The 22,496-nt window shown below is 36.4% G+C and overlaps 1 protein-coding gene across 1 annotated transcript in view; it reads right to left on the bottom strand.

Moving 5' to 3' along the window:
* Nucleotides 1-22,496, bottom strand: part of LOC106100912 (Down syndrome cell adhesion molecule-like protein Dscam2) — a 49,660-nt gene that overhangs the window by 2,845 nt on the left and 24,319 nt on the right. The window contains exons 4-16 of the mRNA XM_013279976.1: nt 20,858-20,924; nt 20,453-20,505; nt 16,529-16,610; nt 9,328-9,389; nt 3,015-3,089; nt 2,797-2,941; nt 2,537-2,712; nt 2,183-2,273; nt 1,720-1,870; nt 1,308-1,472; nt 899-1,034; nt 543-662; nt 173-337 (exon numbers count right to left, since the gene is read on the bottom strand). Coding sequence (XP_013135430.1) covers nt 173-337; nt 543-662; nt 899-1,034; nt 1,308-1,472; nt 1,720-1,870; nt 2,183-2,273; nt 2,537-2,712; nt 2,797-2,941; nt 3,015-3,089; nt 9,328-9,389; nt 16,529-16,610; nt 20,453-20,505; nt 20,858-20,907 — 1,471 coding nt within the window. The 5' untranslated portion in view covers nt 20,908-20,924. The remainder of the gene's footprint in view (nt 1-172; nt 338-542; nt 663-898; nt 1,035-1,307; nt 1,473-1,719; nt 1,871-2,182; nt 2,274-2,536; nt 2,713-2,796; nt 2,942-3,014; nt 3,090-9,327; nt 9,390-16,528; nt 16,611-20,452; nt 20,506-20,857; nt 20,925-22,496) is intronic.

The raw sequence follows: 22,496 nt of genomic DNA, 5'->3' as shown, positions 1-22,496 counted from the left end.
TAGAAGACGTAGCCTTAAATCCATACGTCGTAGATCTTTATTGAGGCCTACGCTTTTTCGTAGCACTGCAACAAATTCCCTTGGCGTACTTATTTAAGGGAACTTTGACCCCATTCTTTATCAACTTATATGTCTACACAAACTTAGTTAACAATTACATGCAAGTTCTTACCGTTTACATGTATAGTAAGGGTTTTTGACAACGGCGGAGCAACTCCATTATCCGCTCTACAGCGATATTTTCCAGAATGTTCGGCTCTCGCAGATTCTAATCTTAATGAACCATTATTAAGGACAACCGGATCGGATACTCCACCCAGCGTTGTTTCTGTACTACCTTATAAAGAAACAACAGAATTAAGAAATCATTGTTAATTATAAAAGATATATTTTTATGGTTATACACATCAAATATTGCCAGATAATGTCAATAAATATTGTAAAAATTCTGACGCTCTCAGAGTCCCTATGTTACTATAGGATTCTCGTAATATTGAATTTTAAGTATCCTTAAATAAAAATATACATGTTACTTATCATACCAGAAAATTTAGTCCAATATATGATAGGAGAGGGATGTCCTCTAGCCTCACAGCTGATAGTAAGAGATCCATTAAGTAAGACTGCGGCATCAGATGGTTCCATTTGCCAATACGGAGGTACTAAAAAATAGTAATACATATGAATCTTCAAGTACATTAAAAAAACATGAATAACATAATCATATGAAATATAAATTACGGCACCGTTTATAAATTCTTCGTTCTTTAAACAAAATCAATATCTAATATAATTAAACATTAGTAAAAGTTTAGTGCACGTTTGTGAGTGACATTTAAATCTTGGTATCAAAACATCCAAACTACACAAGGCAACGTGAAATCGATAATAAACATACCTTTAATAGCCAATTCAGCGGAAGTGTTTGCTTTGCCGGCGGTGTTGGTTACAACACACGTGTACATACCGCTATGAGCGGCTGTCAAACTTTTGAATAAAAGCATACTGTAAAATTCAGCGCCACGCTCATCGACCTAAAATAATACCATAAATAGCAATTTATCCATTTAAATTTGTTGGAATTAATAGTTAAATAGATTTTAAAGTAACGGAAACCTTTATACCAAAATCAATATTCGGTCTCAAAACTTCATCCGCGGTTAAATCCATTTGGCTCAAATATAACAGACCTAGAAGACGCCATAGCAATCGATCGACATTTTTTTTACAGACTGATCAAGTAATTCCTATACTCGTTTCTTGCAAGAGAAAATCATGATTACGGACATTATTGGTTCTTGGTTTACCTGCAACACGCTGGAAATTGGCATTTGATCCTTGAGCCAAGAAAAATAAACGGGCATATCACCCGAGGTGACGGTGCAGGTCAGCTGCGAGCGGTCGCCCGATCTCAGACCAGGTGGGAACACGATAGGAGACAGCACCGGCGGTGATACCACTGACACTTGTACCTATATTGTACATGAAGAAAATCTTATATACTGCACAGCATACATAGTACTATGCAATACGGTAACGTCAATCAGTCGCACGGATATTATGTCTGTCTCATTGCCGCCGCACTATCTGTGGCGACAATCTTAGTCTATAAAAGTCCTTAGTCACTTCAGAGAGCAGCCTAATGCAATTTTTCATATATGGACCTATCTCTATGTAATCTTTAGACTTCTTAATTGAGAAATATTGAATGCATCAAACCTCCCGCCTGGCTAACTCCCCACCGGGTGTCAATACTGAACAAATCCAGCCGCCTTTGTCTCGATTCCGGTCGACATTTGTGATGGTCAGCTGACCGTCCACCTGATGGTATCTAGGGTCTGCGCCGGCACCACCTTCCCATTTAACTGAGCTGAAATTAGTATGCTACTGTTGTCTCATTGGATTTCATTATTATTTTTATTAGAATTTAACTGAAACTAGGAAATGAACTAAGAGGGTCAGTAGGTTTCAAGTTTATGGAACTCATGCCCAAGATATATTTCTTTCAAAGAAACTTCTTAGAAAGTTATCTTTCGATAGATACGCCAAGACGAAAGTTATTGACCTTTATACGGCATACGTTACAAATATAATAACGTAATCTACAAATAAATAAAATCAGAAATATTTGTAAGCTGAAGAAAGATATTTAAATAAATAAAAATCGTAAAAGGGTACTTACTCTATGGGGAATCCATAATACGGGCACCAAATAGTTATATCTGAACCCGCAACAGCCTTAACGGGATTCATGGCGCGTATATACGGAGGCCCTGAATGAAGTCATTTACCTTTTTTAATAGAAAAACAGCGGAAAAGATTTCTTATAAGCAAAAAATCTCTAACATTTCAGGCAGTTTAGTACACCTTTTTTGTACTACAAATGTATCCTATGTTTATGAAGGTAAATAATATAATATTTATTTGAAAGAACACAGGTTAAAGTGTTTTTTGATGATAATAGTGATGTTCTATAATGAAGACCTAATATGTTTCCTTTCTGGTAGTAAACTACTTGAATTTAGCCTGATCTTACCATAAACATTGAGTCTTGCTGCATGTGCCACGGAGCCGTGAGTGTTGGTAGCTCTACACTCATACCGACCGCCGTGCTCAACCCTCGCGCTGCTGAGCGATAATGTGGAGAGGATATAATTGTTGCTTGATCCTATCCCAGTCGGACCATTCTCATGACCTTCCGTGATCGCAGCGCTAGTGTTAAAATTTAAGAATTTGTATTGTTTAATTTCTGATGATCTTTATCATTAAGCATATAAAATTTCACATTTCACGTACCCATGATGAGGTGGTATGAGTTGCCCATCTAGAGTCCATCTAAACCTAGGCGGAGGTTCACCAACAGCTGAACATTTCAACGCAACCTGAGCTCCAGGTTGAACAGCCTGCTCTATAAAGGTGTAAACTAATTCGGGCCGCGAATCTATACAAAGGAATGGAAAGTTAGCGTAAGAAAAATATAAATTGCTTTAATAAATCACAGAAGGTTTTCTCACCCGAAGACCGCTTTAAGCGTTTTCGCTTCAGCGACCTAAAGCCGGCAGCTTTCTTCACTAATGAGCACCACATAACTGAAAATTTAAATGTAAAGGAAATAACAACTTTAACATTTCCAACAATTTCTCGGTAACATTCAAAAGAGAATGCCAGAGAACCCTTTGTGGTTATAAACAAAGGAAGATTTTTGTTTTAAAAAAATGACATCGTATTTAAAAGTGGCCAGGAACAGTTTTCGCAACGGTACAACGCGTATACAACAATATGATACTTTTAGAACGAAACTAAATTCACCTTTTACGTCTATTACAACGATAAACAAAGCTACAGCAGTATTTTTAAGTCGCATTAAATAACTTGGACATTATCTTTTCGACTGTACGCATACGATGCCATACAATCCGGCAGTATCAGTGGCCAATTTTTCGGGACGATTTCGGAACAAGCTGAAGCAGTCACTTTACCAAAAGGAAACTTTCTAAATTGGAATAGTTCAACGGGTATTTCCCGCTCTGGCATCCATCTTGGTGGAGGCTCGCTCCCCGCGGTGGGAAGGCACATATTTGTTGTATTTTTTCGTTTGAGATCAAAGCTTATATCACGATAGATCTATTGTATTGTAGATTAAAAGACATGTTGATCTTAAAAACATGGTATAAAATGAAACTTTTTAGCGATGTTCTTTTGTCTTTTAGATACGTAATAATAAGAAAAATCAAATATAATGAATATGAAAGACCACGCCGCCCACGACGCCCTCGTTAATCGCCGTTAATTCCACGATTAACAAAAAAAGTGAGTAGCCTATGTGTTATTCCAGACTATCCTCTACATTTACACCAAACTTGATCGAAATAATTAGAACCGTTTAGGCTACAAATTTTATCAAATATCCATCCACCCATAAAAACTTTCGCATTTATAATATTAGTATGATTAGTATGAAGTATGATTGGTTTTTGTTTGTTATGAATTGATATTGTCTTTAAATGATTAAAAATTAAAATTTTGATCGAAGCATAGACAGGACTATTATTATATTGTATTGTAGCTTTGGCCAGCGTGGATCTCACCATCCATTTTTTTTTATAACATAAGGTGGCAAATGAGCAAGCGGCCACTAGAATCCGCCAAAATGGCGAGGCGACCGCTGCCCATAGACAACCGCAATTGCAGATGCGTTGCCTACCCTTATACGACGGAGGAGGAGACGCACATAAAGAGGATATTTCCCCTTCCTATGCATCTCCTCCACCGTCAGATCCACTTCCCCTTCCCAACCTCTCCTTATAAGAAAAGGATGGTAAAAAGAAAAGGACTTAAATTAGGCCTCCGGCACCACACTCATCAGACGAAACACGGAATTGCTTCCATTTCACGTCTGTCTTCTGTGTGGTCGTGGTATTACACCGGGCGTGCCGGCCCATTCGTGCTAAGATGTTAAAACGGGCACTACCACTGTTAAAACTTTCGCATTTATAATTTTAGTAAGATTTATTTACATTTTTTATGTAAATCTGTCTGTAAATGTAAATCTATAATCAGTCAGTATGTTGTTTTACAGGTGTTTAGAATCTGTAGTGCTTCGTTTCAATTCGTGTGTACGATTTGTAGGCCGACCGTCTGTGTCTTAGGTCAATATATACAGCATCACATTTGACTAACCAATTACTGATTGTGTGAAATCCCTCTTCGTTATTTGAAATTGGAAATGTATAGTTTCTTATAACGAATATGCGCATATTATTAGGATTAGGATGCGTAGTGAACTGATGATGATGATCATGATCACGACCATGATAATAATGATGATGATTATGGTGGTGGTGGTGATGATGATGAAGTTGTAAGATAATTGGTAATAGATTATACAATTAAAAATCTTATATTTTCCAATTCATGCGGGATTGATCTAAGAGAGTGTGGTTAAACTCATAATTAATAGGTTGTTCGGAAAGTCATTTCGTTTTTTTTGGGGAACATGAAAGACAGTTTATAAACATACTATAAAGACATGGCGATGAACAGTCGAATTCGACAAATTTAATCTCTCACCGATCTCTCGTGTGGTTATTCGCCGATTTGCATCAACTAATGCTTTAACGCATCTTAGTCAGCTTCGACCGGCCTTCCAGACCGTGGTGCATCTTCGATATTAAAATTGCCGGATCTAAATTTTGCAAACCAGTTCTGGCACTTGTGTACTGTTAACACGCCCTCTCCATACAGATCCGTCAATTTTTTTCTCGCTTAGACAGCATGTTTACCTTTTCTGAAGTAAAAAAGTAAAATATGACGAAATAGCTGCTTATTACTCTCCATATTTAAAATGGCACCAACTAAAAACTACTGTGTAGAATTAATAGAACTTTTTCACACACAAGCCTTGCAATATCAGCTCTCAAGACATATAATGGTTGTGCGGCTTGAGTGTGAAGTTGGTTTCGAAAAAACATAATTAAGTCCTCTGACGGGAAAAAACAAAATTACTTTCCCAACAACCCAATATTTTAATGTTAAAATAGACAATAGCTCATCAAAAATATATTTAATTATGGATGTTAATTTATTGCGTATTACCATGAATATAATTGAAACAATATTGTGCCAAGTTCTATGTTAATATGTTTTGTTACGCTAGATTTATTGTTCGTAAAAGCGGCTTCAATAAATTTAATATGATCGTTCAAAGGATGCTTTTATTGCGAGTTTTGCTCGAATGACTTTTTTATATCGCTTTACCCTCTAGTTCGTGTTTTATAGTTGTTGCAGATGTATTAAAAAAGAAGCAAAGAGTATCTATAAGCTTGGTTGTAAACGAAACTATATCCAAATAGGAAATTCTAGGAACTTATTGACAGTTAACAGTAATACAACGTAAGGAAAAAACATGAGGTCTTGGTTTTATGACGTCACATCTGCAACATGACGCTATAAAACGCTAACGAGTCCAAAAATCACAGCATACTTTCTACACTCGTTATACAATTATAAATTTAAGGCTACTTTTAATTAAGGGCTTTCCAAATTATTTCATTGATTTTCAATCAATATAATTAATGTCTTTCAATTATAGAAAGTTCAGTGTAAAGCGGGCTGAGGAGAAAGGGACCCATGATTTATAAATGAAATTGCACGACCCTACCAACTTAAGATTCTGTGTAACAAGTCATTATTATAAACTTAATTGTATCAAAATTATTAAATTAACTCTTTATGAGACTATAATAATGGTTTTAAATAAAAAAAAATGATTCTTTAAACGGCGTCTTAGAAGCTTGGCATTATCAGTAAAAACATCTATACTATTAAAATAAGACAAAAACTCTAATGTGGGAAAGAGACCATAAGTTGCAGCCAACATCAAGGAAGCAAGGTTGTCATCATGTCATGTCGTTTTGACATTTGCAATTGACAATTCGACAAATGTAAACAATAAAATAAAATTTTCATAATTTCATGCGGATGAAGACGCACGGGAACAGCTAGTTGGAAATAAAAAAATAAGATTTTATTATTAACGTTACTTTCGGTTGTTGAATTATCAATTGTACACAAACTGACGCTAACAACGCATAAGTTAACAAGAGTTTACAAAAAAAAACAAAGAAGTAGAATGTCGTTGTAACGCTTCTTGAATACATAACTTTGATAATGAGTCGTCCGTAACTTGAAACTGGAAGATTCTGGCTTTTTTCAACCTCTTCCGAAGGTTTTGATTAAGCTCACCACTTCCATTAGTATCTGTGAAGTCCGGACAGTCTGCGGCTTTAATTAGAAATTCCGGACCGCTGTGGAAAGTTCCACTGGAAGCGGACTGCCGTATCAAAGATCTGCGGCCAATTGATTGCCCCTGTTTCGAACTTTAAGAGCCAGATAGGGTTCGTTGTGAGAACAAAGAATGTATCGAAGTCAACTATTCACAGTTCAATTACCGAGGTTAGTTACTACAGCAGTATAGAATACTTTACATGATATAGGTCATTTGTTATTGAGTTTATTTGCTTTACTCGGCGTTAAAGGTCTAATATACAATAGTGAACATACCAGTTAGTGAAACATGCTTAAGAGCGCATATGAAGTATCGAATTCAATTTGTATGAAGGCAAATGCCGTACTTAATAGACAGGTAGCGTAGTGACGAACAAACACGCATAGCGAACAATTATGAACTCTCGATATTCGGTTTGAATATTTATCGAAAATTATTATTTTCTTATTAACTAATTTATAGGACAATTCTAGTATTGATTACAGTGTAGAAAATTTAGCGATGACAGAAACAATAGCGAAATCCAATTCGATTATGTACGGCTGTAGTAGTAATAAACATTTATTTGCACTCATTATTTGTAATGGTTCTGCAGGTCACTATTAATTTGAGAAAACAGTGTTTTTTTTTCAATTCATAAGGTTTAACTACGAATCTATCGATTCCAACTTCTACGAGACTAAAAATCGAAAATCGATAAGATTCATGACTTTACACAACCCATCCCTACTAAATTTGAAGTGAATTGTCAATCTAATCTAAGTTATTTAGACACACTATATACAGTTGAATTGGCTGCGAAAAAATAGACAATATTACAACAGTTGTGTGTAGTTTAGTCAAAAATGTGCATACGCTGTAAAGATTCTTTTATATTAGAAATATTAGAAACGAGATATAATTGTTACATGTGTTTTATATTTCAAACTGCATTCCTATCATCTATCTTAAGAATTGTTTATTACTTATAGCTTAGGTTTGTAAAATATAAAACCAAAACGCGCACACAAGTTTGAGCTAAGGAAGACTAATAAGAAATTTCTCGCAACAATTCGCTACCAGAACGGAGGCTTTATTTTTCTCTCTGAGTGAGTACGGAATTTATGAGCGAACCCAAAGCAATAAAATACCTTGTGAGAAAATGAAGGAGCAAATCGCAATATATTTGTTCCTCCGTGAGCTAGAAGCCCATTTAGACCATTTGCGCGATATACTAATATCGTATGTAGAAATAAATATAATATTAATATACGAAGGTGCTACTACGGACATGTGTTCTTTTAACAAAAGGTCGTAATGCCCCGCCTGTGTATTATTCCGCTCCGGATGATCGTAATAACCCCGAATTGAATTTTTCTGAGTACATCCTCTTTTATTACTTTTATAGCTGTTGTATTATATTATTATAGGTATATTAGAGGAAGTTTGAGAGTAGCCCCAGTGGTAGTGAAGGTAAGGAGTAAAAGGTTAGCATGGTATGGACATGTTATGAGGGATGAAATGTATGTTACAAGGAGAACTTTAGTTATGAGTGTGGAAGGGTACACCGGTAGAGATAGACTTAAGAAATGGATGGATTTTTTTGGCGACTTTATCGTGGTTTTTTTATAAAAAAATAGTGCCTCTGTGTTCTTCCAGACTGTTATCTATGAAATACCAAATGTCATCAAAACCCGTTCAGCCGTTTAGGCTACAAACTCTAACAAACATCCATTCATCTATCTAAACTTTCGTATTTATAACATTGGTATGATGTCTGCCGTTTCTTAAGCGCGCCTTTCCTGTACAGAATAACTAACCATTATATTTATTATCCCTTCCGTTATGAACTCTAAGATATTTTTCAGAGTGCAGACTTGTTGGGCTGTTTGCAGTTTTTAACGGTTCATATTTTTAACGCTTTTACGCGAGAACCTTTTTAAATGGAACGTTTATTGCTCTTTATGTGGAGGGTTTGCGTTGCAGAATATTTATTAACGGTTTTTATTTCGTTTTAATTAAAGTACCGAAGCTAGTAATAAAAATAATCTGAAGTTAAGAATGATGACTAAGGGTACGTTTCCACTGTCGTTTTATATTTATTTTTTCAAGAGAAAGATTTCGATGAGAATATTTTTCTATACATTTTGTCACTAATAAAAACGGTCAGTACTTTAAATGTATTGACTTGCAGACTTTTAGTAATTTTTTAATGTTTATATAATTAACAATTATTAAAATATAGTTAGGTACATTCTTATCTACACTAATAAAGAGAAAAGATTTGATTGGTTATTTGCATTGAATGGGATTCGAATGTACTGGACGGATTGCAAAAATTATTTCGCCATTTGAAAACTACATTAACACAGAGTTTCTTTTTTATTACTTTTCATCAACAGGAAGGGTATGGATATGACAGGAAAGTTGAGATGTACTTTCTTTGCTACCCTGTCGTAGCTGGGGTGTTAGTATCACATGAATGTGTTTAATAACATCATTAAATATAACGATGTCGGAGTCAAAGCGATATTGTACAGAGAGTATTGAAGTATACATACCTTTGTCACTTTGAGCGGCACAATCGGAAGCATCGGCTCGGAACAGAAAGCAGTCGTACGACCTGTCGAACAAAATTACGTTTTATTCGAAGCGACAATAATACCCGCTTAGATCTACCTAAAGGTGCGCTACCAATGATGGAATTTGACAGATGAAGTGACAAGAACATTTCACCTATAGACAAAATGGGAAAAGATTTAGTTATGGTATACATAGAATTGGAAAGATGAATAAAATTAAGCTCAATACACCATTAGTTAATATTTATTATATCTTATTTCAATACAAATAAAGCTTAAACTCCGACCACACAGAAGACAGGCGTGAAGTGGGAGCAATTCCGTCTGATGAGTGTGTCACTTTCCCATTCCATCCTTTTCTTGTAAGGAAAGAATTGGATGGGTAAGTGGATCTGATGGTGGAGAAGACGCATAGGAGGAGGAATCCTCTTTATGTGCGTCTTCTCCTTCGTCGATTTAGGTTAGGCAACGCATCTGCAATTGCAGATGTCTATGGGCAGTGGTCACTTCGCCATTTTAGCGGATTTAGGTGGCCGCTTACTCGTTTGCCACATACAATAAGTTGTATAAAATATTATTCTTGCTTTTAAGTAAAAAACAATGGTTTATTAAATTATTTAAACTTTCGTGAGACATTTTATAATTAATTATTTACGGCTTACTCACGTATGCTTTTGTTTTTCCGGTGACGGCACCGACCAGTTTCAGACCCTGCGGGGGTCCTTCTTCAGGGCGAGAGTTAAGTATGTGTCGCGTTCGCGTCGCGCCTCGCACTGCGGGCCAGCGCTCGAAGGGCGCGGCTTGAGGGGGCGGGGGGCACCGGGGGTGCAGTTGCCATTGCGTGCGCCGGCGGCGACGATGTCGACGAGCTCGATATTGATGAGTCATTGTTGATGTTGTTGACATTAAACGGGGCGCAAAACGTACTGACTATGTCAGCTACGTATTCAACACCATCGTCGTCGTTCTTCTGCTTCGGTCTCAGCAATAAGGGTTCCCACGTAGGAGACAGAGACCAACCCTTGTCTCTGTTGAAATTAGGTCGACGGTTGATTTCAATGGCTTCAAGAAGCTTACGTGACACAAAGTTCTTGTCGCGAGCCAAGACTTTCACACGGTCAAACCTAATGTAGTGAGGTGCTCCAGTGGTAAGGGCGTGCTCTGCAATCGCCGACGTGTTGCTGTCCAGTTTGCGCATGCAACGGATATGCTCGGAGAGCCTGGTGTTAATATTGCGCCCCGTTTCACCAATGTAGCTTTTACCGCATTCGCACGGAACTTCGTAGACGCCCGGACAGTCTAGGGGAGTGCGGTCTTTCGGCGAACGTAACACTCTCCTTATCTGCGTAAGGGGGCGGAATATTGTCCTGATACTGTACTTGCGTCTCGCACGCACTCTCATTAATCGTGCACTTCGCCTATGCGATCCTCAATTCCTAGAGACTGAATTGACACACGTACGGAAAGTGTTAGAATGCAATGGCTACAAATGGAGACAAAGTTATAGGATAGCAAACACAACTTGTAAGACACGACCGCAGATTGTGGAGCGAGTACCGGCATATTTACCGTATATGCGAGGGGTGACGGACAAAGTTGGACACCTGTTACGACGCAAGTACAGTATCAGGACAATATTCCGCCCCCTTACGCAGATAAGGAGAGTGTTACGTTCGCCGAAAGACCGCACTCCCCTAGACTGTCCGGGCGTCTACGAAGTTCCGTGCGAATGCGGTAAAAGCTACATTGGTGAAACGGGGCGCAATATTAACACCAGGCTCTCCGAGCATATCCGTTGCATGCGCAAACTGGACAGCAACACGTCGGCGATTGCAGAGCACGCCCTTACCACTGGAGCACCTCACTACATTAGGTTTGACCGTGTGAAAGTCTTGGCTCGCGACAAGAACTTTGTGTCACGTAAGCTTCTTGAAGCCATTGAAATCAACCGTCGACCTAATTTCAACAGAGACAAGGGTTGGTCTCTGTCTCCTACGTGGGAACCCTTATTGCTGAGACCGAAGCAGAAGAACGACGACGATGGTGTTGAATACGTAGCTGACATAGTCAGTACGTTTTGCGCCCCGTTTAATGTCAACAACATCAACAATGACTCATCAATATCGAGCTCGTCGACATCGTCGCCGCCGGCGCACGCAATGGCAACTGCACCCCCGGTGCCCCCCGCCCCCTCAAGCCGCGCCCTTCGAGCGCTGGCCCGCAGTGCGAGGCGCGACGCGAACGCGACACATACTTAACTCTCGCCCTGAAGAAGGACCCCCGCAGGGTCTGAAACTGGTCGGTGCCGTCACCGGAAAAACAAAAGCATACGTGAGTAAGCCGTAAATAATTAATAATAACAATGGTTTAAGTAACAAAATGACTTGTTTAGTTTGTTTCTTTGTGTCGATGAAAACTCACCTTAATCGAGGTAAAAATGTTTCGTGTTAAAATAAAGAGATGTAATTTAAAAGCATTTGTTTTGATGTTCAACAAATTTAATAGCTGTAGGTACTCGGGGAAAAGGCCTAACAATTACACCCCTCAGGGGTATGAATAACAAAGTTGTTTTATTTATCTCGAACGTTTTACATTTAAAACCTTCACTGATGAAACTTACTTCATTTTTAAAATTGTTCACAAAAAATATGTCTTCTGTATCAAAAAATTTAATTAGACTGTGTTTTGTTAAACTCGTGTTATAACTTATATCGTTGATTGACATTACGGATGATGTGTTTATTAAATTTTTCAGCATTGAAAGTATGAGCCATGCCTAAACAAGGGTTGAGGTAACATAGTTATTCTAAAATGTATTTGAAAGACTCCCTAAGTTTTTACAGTAAATCTTTCAGTCCTTTAGTAAGTCGTAGAGCTATAAACAAACTTACAAAAGCAAAACATTCTTTTAGAAAACATAAAATAACAGAACTCTTAGAAGCAGGGCCCCAATCTAAAGTTCATAACTTTTCTATAGTTGAAAGCCTTGTTATCAATTAGTTTAAAAAGAATTTCCTTTAAAAAGATATATGCAGACTGGAGCTTGCCTTTATGTGGTCTGTTGATAAAGTATCCATTGTTAAAGCGATGTACATTCGGCTGCAACATCCAACTTATGCAACAGACTCGATAGCCGCATACTTTATCAACTATCTTCACAAGCCTTAGTAACGTTATTTAACTTATTAAAAGTTCAGCTTTTATAAGCATGGCTATACTATCTAGAAAAGTTTGTAAAACATTTCATATAGTTCAGAATTTTCAATAGAGGGCGCTATACTCGCGCGAACCACGCTTCAGTTTTTATAATGGCGCATTCTTCAAACTTCTTTACAGCGGTCCACTTGAAGTATACCTTTTGCGATGAATAATAAAAAGCCTTGATTTAAAAATAGAATAAATCGTAGCGCTATTGCTGTATGGAAACTTTTTATTACATTTGCAGTGTAATTTAAGTACAACATTATCGGACTTAAGTACAATTTTTTAGAAAGCGTAATATCTGGTTTGGTAAAGAGAAAGTAAGCAAGAAATATAAAATACAACATGCTTTAACCCTAGGGCATACCGAGAAAAAGATAAACCCGTTAAACATTTACGTAAAAATTAAAATATTCTAAGACTAACATACAAAATAATTACCGTGAGTCAAACACAAGTATATATGGATAAAGTACGGCTATCTATACTATTACAATAAAGCGTAAACACACATTTCTTTGTTCCCTAAGATGACAGCGATTACAGCATATTTTTGAATAATTCTTTTTGTAATAAAAAGCCCTACACTTACGTCATGTTTTAGGCTATATATTTAGGGGGTAAACGTTTTGGATAAAAAACCTAATGTGAGAAAGAGACCATACAATACAAATTGCAAAAAATTAAGAAGCAAGGTTGCCATAGTAAGGTAATTAGTATTTTGATATTTGCTATTGAGAATTTGACAAATGTAAACAATGAAATAAAGTTTTTATAATTTCATGCGCATGAAGCCTCACGGGAACAGCTAGTAGAGTCTAGGTAGAATACCAACGTATTACCAAAACGTAAATAAAAAACCATTACCAGTCTTTCAGACAAAAACAAGCCGATTTGATAGCAACAAATTAGTTGAATGAGCGAAAATGTTTAGTAAATAAAACAAAGTCTCAGCTTAAGTGAAATTACAGACGTAAGCTGTTTGTTAATGCGAAAAGTTCGGCGTAGGAACACTTAAACATCGGGAAGTTTGAGATGTAGATACGGCGACGGAGCGGGGCTCGGCTTTTATCTTATTTTGAGTCGACGAGAAAATGACGTCACAGAATACACCTTCGAACTGACAATGGTGTTATTTTATTTCTAATTATCTTCTTACATTTAGAAGGATAAATGTGTAGTTATTCAGCCAGCACATACCATACGTCGACATCACCATTTAACATCAGATGTGGTCAAGCACTAGTTTATAAATAAAAAAATGAATTAACTTAGAACACGGTTAAGAAATCCATTGTTTGATTTGGATTTCTCTTATTTTGCTATAACACAGTAGTTTTAAATTAAGTTATTAATGCTGGGTTGCTGAAATCTCCATTTATTTTTGACCGACTTCCCAAAAGAAGGAGGTACTCAATTCGTCTGTATGTTTTTTTTAATTTTTTTTTTATGTGTGTTACGGCATAACTCCGCCGCTAGTGGACCGATTTTGATAATTCATTTTTTATAGTATCTAGTGATTTATTGATGTTAGTAAGATTATAAGTTTCAACAGAGTAAAACTCTACTTACGTTATTCAAAAATGCATTACATGAAGTTACCGAAAACTCTAACGAGTGGTTAATTGTATCAGTTTTAAATAAATAGGTCGTAGACACACATGTATCCTAGGGTTCTTTATATGGAATGTCGTATCGTTTATCTTTTATTTCCCTCCATACATTAGAAATAAACGTGTTTAACATCGTATGAACATTAAAAGGCGGTTTGTTGAAATATTTATATTTCCCCTTCTTTGAGCTGCACTAAAAGTATGTACACATGTGGTACTTCTAATGTTTTTCTTCCATTACCTATGATTTGAAACGTGCGCAAAGGGTTGAATAAATCAACAGAAGCGAGCAAAGGAAAGACTCGGTGTTTTAATGGCACGTCTGTACGCTGTTCTGTTTTAATGACTATAAATTGGAGATCGTTTTATACTATTATAATAAAGCGTAAACACACTTCTTTGTTGCCTAAAATGTCAGCAATTACAGCATATTTTTGAATAAATCTTTTTTTAATAAATAGCCCAACACTTATGTCACGCTTTAGGCTATACATTTTCACGCCATTAAACTTAGGGCGTAAATATTTAGAATAAAGACCCTACTGTGGGAAAGAGACCATAAGTTACTACCAACATCAAGAAAGCAAGGTTGCCATGGTTTGTCATCATCATGTCATTCTGACATTTGCAATTGATAATTTGACACATGTAAACAATAAAATAAGATTTTTATAATTTTATGCGGATGAAGTCGCACGGGAACAGCTAGTTGAAAATAAAAATGTTCATGTATTTAAAAGACTACATATCTTAACGGACACGAATTCCAAAAGAGTTCCATAGGATCCGAAAAAATACATTAACATTATTACTGCTGTATTCAGGGAATAAGTGATAAGTGTAGTTTTAGTAAGAGAATGAAAAAAAAACACACACACGTTTACTGTGGTATTATGTGTAGTAGTAAAAGTTGTTACAAGATACTTTTGACGTTATTTAAATCTAAAGTTTAGAATAGTTCTACAAAATGTAATGACGGTACACAACAGGTGCCTTTCAGGCAGTAGCGTAACGTCTACAGGGTGAGAGGCGAAATTAAACTAAGAAGTGGGTCAAAGTCGAGTCGGGGTCGTCGCCCCGCCGGCGTCGAGTCTAAAGTAATTACGTAACGGGGTCGTCTGCGCCCCTTATACCGCATATTGTGACCTACGATCATACAAACTCCATTCAACTTATTGCGCTGTCTAAATATTCTTAAGTGTATGAGACAAAACAGAACATTACGTGTATTTTGAAGAAAAAATGTAATAATGTAAGCGCGAATAGCCTGTTGGTTTGGTGTACGGTCTACCGATCTTGCGGTCGAGAGTTCGAATCCCGCCATTCGACTATTACCGTAAATCATATCTTACCAACAAGCCTTGTTTAATTGGGATGGTTAAAGGAAATACTAGTAAGTTAACATGAATCTACTAATATTCTAGAAAATAATCACAACTAGCCAATTAAAGGACTAGCAGATTCTTTACCAAACATTATAAAGTACAGTCAGCTGCATAAATGTGTATACATTTACAATTCTTTAGAAACTTGTAAAGGACTTCGGTTTTAAAAATACATGCACGTATTCAGATACATGCATACATATTGAAAACAAAGGCGTATACAAACATCTGAAGTTATGTAAAAGTGTACATATTTATTCAGATAACTGTACATATGCTGCCTGAGTTAAGCAACATAATACTATCTTAAGTTTACGAAAAATTTTTAAATATTGGTCAATTGCATCAAAATACATAGGTATCTGTTCTGGGTGCGCGGCAGTGCACCCGCCGAGACGAACCCAGCCAAACACTATTTTCTCGAAGCGCTCCTAGGCACTTTGACCCCCCTGTAACTTCGCAGTAGATATAGATGGAGCTTGAAATTTTGAACATTAACAGATATATCGGAGTTAATTATATAGCCAAAATATCTTTTAATTACACCTAGTAGTTTACAAATTACAGCTAGTTGAAATCTTCACTTTTTTTTACACAAATGCGTGTTTATTCATAATTTAAAGGCATAGCCTTGGCAACTACGTGGTGCTATTGATTTTCAAATACGTTATTATTTATACGTTATTATTATACGTGTGAAGATAGAAATGAAATAAATAGCAAGTGGTTTTCTTTGAAAATGGTGGCGCCGTGTAATTGCCAAGGTTTCATAATAGACACTAACTAAAATGACTAGGTTTTACATGACATCTAACACTCTTTATAGGGAAAGCGAGATACGAAAGTTTTTTATATTTTATACTTTTTGTCGGTACTTATTTTCTATAGCTTCTTATTTAGTTGCAGTTAAAAATACGTTTATTTGAAGTTAGGAAAACTTTAACGCTAGAAGCAGTGAACAGTGAGTAATGCTCAACTTACCCTCCGTTTAACTGGAACGACTTTTCTATTGGAATGTTTTTCAAAGCGATTCCTTTCCGCTTGGACTTCTGTGTGATAAGACCTAGAAAGAAAGAAGTACTTTAGAAAATATGTCACAATTGTAAGTTACTTGAAATGAAGTTTTTGTGCAAATATTTATTTATAGTACTGTAATTTATACCATAATGTCTAATATATGGTTTAGGACAGTGCATATCAAACTTATTTCTTTTACCGCCCACTTTGAAAATCAATGATCTTTCAGCGCCCCCATTTTTATACAATTTTAATGAAATTTAAAATACTATATAAAACAAATGAAATTACAAATTATGCATCGTCCCACCTAACCCATATCAACGCCCCCAATTTTTTCTGTGGCCCTATAACGCCCCTCTTTAGGATTCAAATACCCCCGAGTGGGCGTTATCGCCAACTTTGAGAAACACTGGTTTAGGATGACCCACACAATCATTACCAGTCATTTTTAAATTATGATAGGTCTAATAAAGCATCTTATATTCATTCCTTCAACGCTTCTAACTAATAATGAGACGACATTTAAATATGTGGAATCTTAAATGATAAGGCAACGCTGCAAATGTAACTGAAATTTTAAAGTCTATCGGATGGTACGAGTAAGTACCGTTTGTCAAGATATTCTATAAACATCAGTTACAATATTCGGCTGTAAGCTTCGGTAGGCTGCATTTCCCAATTAATTAACAATATCTGTTAAGGCACAGTTGTCTTTATATAATTTTTACTCGTCTACTTTATTGTTAAGTGCAGGCCACACATAAAACGTACCAAATGCGAATTGAATTAACGTAGTTGCGTTGCGTAATTTTATTTAGTCGCGTAAAATTTCTGACGCGTGCCTAAAACGAAGCATCACGGCGCTGTATGGATAGCATTTATATTTTTGGGCGTGCGCAATAAAATCAATACTGTGAACTTTACAGTAGTGCACTGACCCAGTGCCGCACGAATAAGGCCATACGGTATTTAAACAATTTGCGCTACGAAATAAAAACCGCCCGTTTGTTACAATACTGCGAACTATAAAAACCAATGATTCGCAACGAAATAATCTACGACCACAATTAAAGTACGATACTGTGTACTTTTTATGCTACCCTGTACTATTAGTTCGAAAATTATGACACTGAAATATTTGTAATTTTCTAAGTAATGCGCTTTTTGTCCTTTTCTATCCGTTTACGTCAAACAGTTACTAGATAAGGATCCTATCAACTAGGTAGCAAGTATTCTAATTAGAAGAATTTAGAAGCTTCTAGAATTTGATGTACAGTTATGAATTGCTCGCATCATCACCTCTACAATGTCACTTCGTATCCACTACTCTTCACATTGTGGTTTTATCGTCTATTCACGCATGCATTCTGCAGTCGCAGTTTAATCGTAGCATTTAAAAAAAATAAAAAAGGGCTTTCTGAATGCGCATATTTCGCTGCGAGCCGTCGTCCCGCGCGGTGTCTAGACAAAGCGCTGTAAAATTACAGTCTTCCTTTTAAATGCGAGAATGAATCGCAGTGTCTCGTCCCCTCAAAGCATTGCAATGTCGAGCAATGCGACTTTGTACTCTGTTCTTGACTACACAACGGGAGACTAGGAACGTACGCTGGTTCAAGACAAGGTTGATATGATATTTAAAAAGAATATGACATGATAACAAAGTATAATGTATCTGTGAGTGAGGTAACCTTATTGTCTCCTCTTGTAGTTATTAACTCTTCATCTCATAGAAATTGAATGAATATTCACTTATACACAAAACTGTATGAAATATCGACTTTCCTTCACATTAATACAGTCTCTGAGGTAAAGTTAAACTTAACCGTTAAACCGTTAGCTTTAACGCACGCTCGCAGCGGAATCAGTGTAAGGAGGACAACGTGATCTGAATACAGGCACCTCTTTACGTTCTCGTAGTATTCGGATTGTTATCAAATAAAAAAAAATAAAAAAACTACAATCTGACTTCTGTCGGTAAAACAGTATTAAATATTTCATGTTAAATATATAAAACACTAGCTTACGCGCGCAACTTCGACCCCGTGGAATTGAAAAATGCAAGTGGGTATAGAGTAGCCTATGTGTTATTCCAGAGTTTCCTCTAAGTCTATGCCAAATTTCACCGAGATCCGTTCAGTCGTTTAGGCTACAAACTCTAACAAACATCCATCCATCTAAACTTTCGCATTCATAATACTAGTAAGAAGTAAGACAAGAAGTTACAATAGAAAGCAATGAAATTCCGTTCCGTCGGTCAAACGGTATAACTTTATTCTTTACAATTCGGTACAGTGTGTACGCGGATATTTTAAAAATGCAGACAGAGCGCTTTGAATGCGGACGTCTTTCCATTCTGCGAGTGTTGCCGCAAGACAAAACCTGCGGGAATTACACTCTTGTTCCTCAAATACGAGCTCGAGAGTGCAATATGTTCGCCTTTGACAGCCGGAGAAACTCATAAACGGGATGGAAATGAAAGGTTTGTTGCGAGGAATACGGATGTAAAAACTATAAACAAATTGTTTTTGTCATGTGAACTCAGTGATCACACAAATATTAATGTTTCAATTGGTCAAATAAGTCTTTAGCTAGGGCGTCTACTCATACTTAGTCGTGCTAGGAGTTAAAAAATTATAATGATTTTATTTATTTTGACGTCTGTCAAAGTCGCTAACGAAGCGATGTGTTTAAGATTCGTTTCAATAATTGGCTGTACCTCAATTCAACAATGTATAGGCTGGTATTTGCGTTTCCCAAAATAAAATGTGTAGTTTTGCGAAGATATTTTTATATTAAGGCAGTTTATGGAAAATCGAGGTGCTAATATCTCGATATTCCATAACGCCTTCGAAACTAAGAGCGGGCGCACACTTTTGACTAAACTATCCATTGTGCGATTGTCGATTGTTTTGCAGTCCATACAACTGCAAAAAATGCAAAGAATCAAAGCGCGACTAAACAGTTGTGTGATAGATTAGTAAAAGGTGTGCGCGCGCTCTAAAACAAACTACGATTCGTCAGTAAGTTGAACAATAGGAAACGTGCAATCGTCTCGGTTTTCATCTGGAATTTTCTCCATAACCAGGGGAGCGGGCAATGGAGACTAAGTGACGCTAAATTGTTGCCTCCCAGCCTTCGACGCCCACCATTGTGTTTGATGCCGGACAAACAGAATGTTTTATTAGGCCACATTACCGTCTAATGGAACGAATTAGGCCGGTAATTTGTCGTATTTTTCCACCGAGATAAATGCTACATTGTTATTTTCCCCTTACGTACGAATAACAACGGTTATTTATTCTACCCAAACACATTACTTCTTTACATTTTTCGTTACTCGTTTCGCGTGCGAAAAAATAATGAGATCTCCGTGTTTGTTACACGGCTTCCATTGTGTTCGTAATCGTTAGCTATTTAAAATGTTGTTTAACGTTTTATCAACACAGAATAACAGCTTTTAAAATTAACTACATGTATGTTTTAAATTGTTTTAAGTAGTCATTTAAGAATGCGTTGAAATTTCACAAGTTACGTTAGTAATAAACACTCGTTTATAAGTCGTCTTTTCATTTACTTGGTAACCATAGATTCCAAGACAAAGGCGTAAGCTCCCTTGTTAGCAGGGTACTTCCAGTAGTCTATACTACTGGGAAGTAGGACAATAAGTAAATGTTGGTAGTAATATAAAAATATTATTGACTGGGGCTATACTTCACACCACCTGCTACCAGTAACTCCCGCGACCTAACATTGTAACACAACTCTTTTATTTACATGCAAATTTAATTCTTACACAAAAGTTACTAGACTCATTTCTCTGTAGCAAAATTAATATTTATTTCAGTGGAAATTTTTCAGTATTAACCACCGCGTCCGGGTACTTACTCATATTTTGAGTTGCGCCAACAACTTGGGTGACTTTAATGGTCGAACTTGAGCTGTAAATAAGAAAAGTTTAAGTGAGTATTTAAAAATTATGTACTGTGGCATTATACAGTAAAATATTGTGCAAACATAAATGTAAATTTTTACTAAGGTACGACTTGATGCTAACAAATGTTATAAAATACTAGTGGTCACCTGTGGTTGCGTCTGCGCGGAATTAATAAAGAAGAGGAGCCTACATATTACGCACACACTAGTCAGATTCCTGACCAAGTCCCATCAAAATCAGCCCAGACTTTACGGAGATTACCCGGAACAAATGCGGACTTGCAGACAGACAGACGGAATTCAAATTCGATACTTTAACTTCAAACTAAAAATACACTGTGATAGTTGAAAAGTTACCTTGAATTTTTTCTATCTAATCCATCTAGCATTCTCTTACAAATGCACATCGTATATGATCTCGTACCTAGAAAGAAAATATTTGAATAAGCATTTATAATTTAAGTAGATACTGTAAGTAGTGCATTGCTAGAATAAATAAAGGAGAATTTAGTTTGATAACTTCAGTGTACATTTCAGCAGTTTTCTGTGTGTTATGGACACGTAGAATATATGTTTCGCTGTCTCACTAATTAGTTTTGAATGTCGTATGTGTTATTCTACCAAAAAATATAATATCTGACTACTTAGATTAGGTCAATAAAGAGTGATAGCAGCGGCTGCTTAAGCAGTTGCTCAATTCGAAGAAGGCCAATTCTTTCGTCATTTATCCAAAAATAACCTTTTTAAAATGTAAGGGAAAACATATTGACAAAGATTGTGATCTAAAGGGTTGTTAATGACATTCTCAATGTTCATTAAAATCTAAAGAATCTGGCGGTCGACTTTCAAAGCTCTTATGGTCGCAGGAAAAACTTTACATTTTTGTGAAAAAATCCGCGTAATGAACGAAAAACCAAAAGCCCGAAAAAACAAGTGGCTGCGGTATTCATTTAATGACTTATTTCTCTTTTAATAAATATATACTGTAAAGTAGATGTATCAGTAAAAAAAATTATCCCAACAAAACAAGAGTCATTTCTCTAATCAAATCATAGATGGAGTGAGTGTCAACGTCATAAGGCATAATCTCGACGTTCGGTTCCACGTCACTCAACCGTTTCGATTGCAATTAAATTTGGGCCAAATTGAATGGAAGCGGCTCCGGCGCGGGTCCAGAGTGTTTGACAAATAATCCGCCTCCAATTTATTTCATCGCACATAATGAGATACGTCCCCAACGAGGACGGAATAAAGCTTTTAATTTCCATGATGCTGTTTAATTGTGAAATAGGTTGATTGTATGTCCTAGAGGTTCCGACCGCTATCAGGATGAAAATGTTTTGTTTTCTTATTTTGTTTTGTTCAGCTCTTCCTTATTCTTTATTTTCTCATTTTATGAATCTCTAAAGCATGATATTTTACGTCAATTAACATTATTTTTTACATAAGTACCTATATGCGAAATTTTGTTAAATTTGGTGTCCAGTGTTTTTCTAATTTTTAATAGATTTTATAGATAGAATATAATTCTACTCAATACATAAATAAAGTGTGTATATATTCTATCCTAAAGAAGTTTATTTAATATATGAAAAAGTGAATTAAAAATCGTCTCCATTAATTAGGGTTGCCAAAAAGAGATTTTTTGTTCCTTTTTAATTCGACTTCTACCAAGTGGATATCACTCAACGCATTTACAGTCTAGGTGCAGAAATTATCATGTTGCAATACCGTGGGGTTGTCCCACCCCTAGCGCGGAACTCTTTAATTCCCGCGGCCGCACTCTTTATAATTCCAGCCATTATTTGAAGTCGTATTTTCCGCTTACAAAACGTTTTAATATTTCGTAAATGCGTTAAGCGTAATTGTTCTCGTTGTTGGTTGTTAAAATTTTTGTTTTAGCGACGCACATTGGGCTGAATCAAGTTGCTCCATAGACAACTTTATCTGATGTTTGAAATGTCTCTTTTTTTTGCTTAAATGTCCTTTGTATCAG

The sequence above is a fragment of the Papilio polytes genome, unplaced genomic scaffold, assembly GCF_000836215.1.
Source record: "Papilio polytes unplaced genomic scaffold, Ppol_1.0 DF824024.1, whole genome shotgun sequence".
In the NCBI taxonomy this organism is placed as follows: domain Eukaryota; kingdom Metazoa; phylum Arthropoda; class Insecta; order Lepidoptera; family Papilionidae; genus Papilio; species Papilio polytes.
This window is presented reverse-complemented; position numbering and strand designations above follow the sequence as displayed.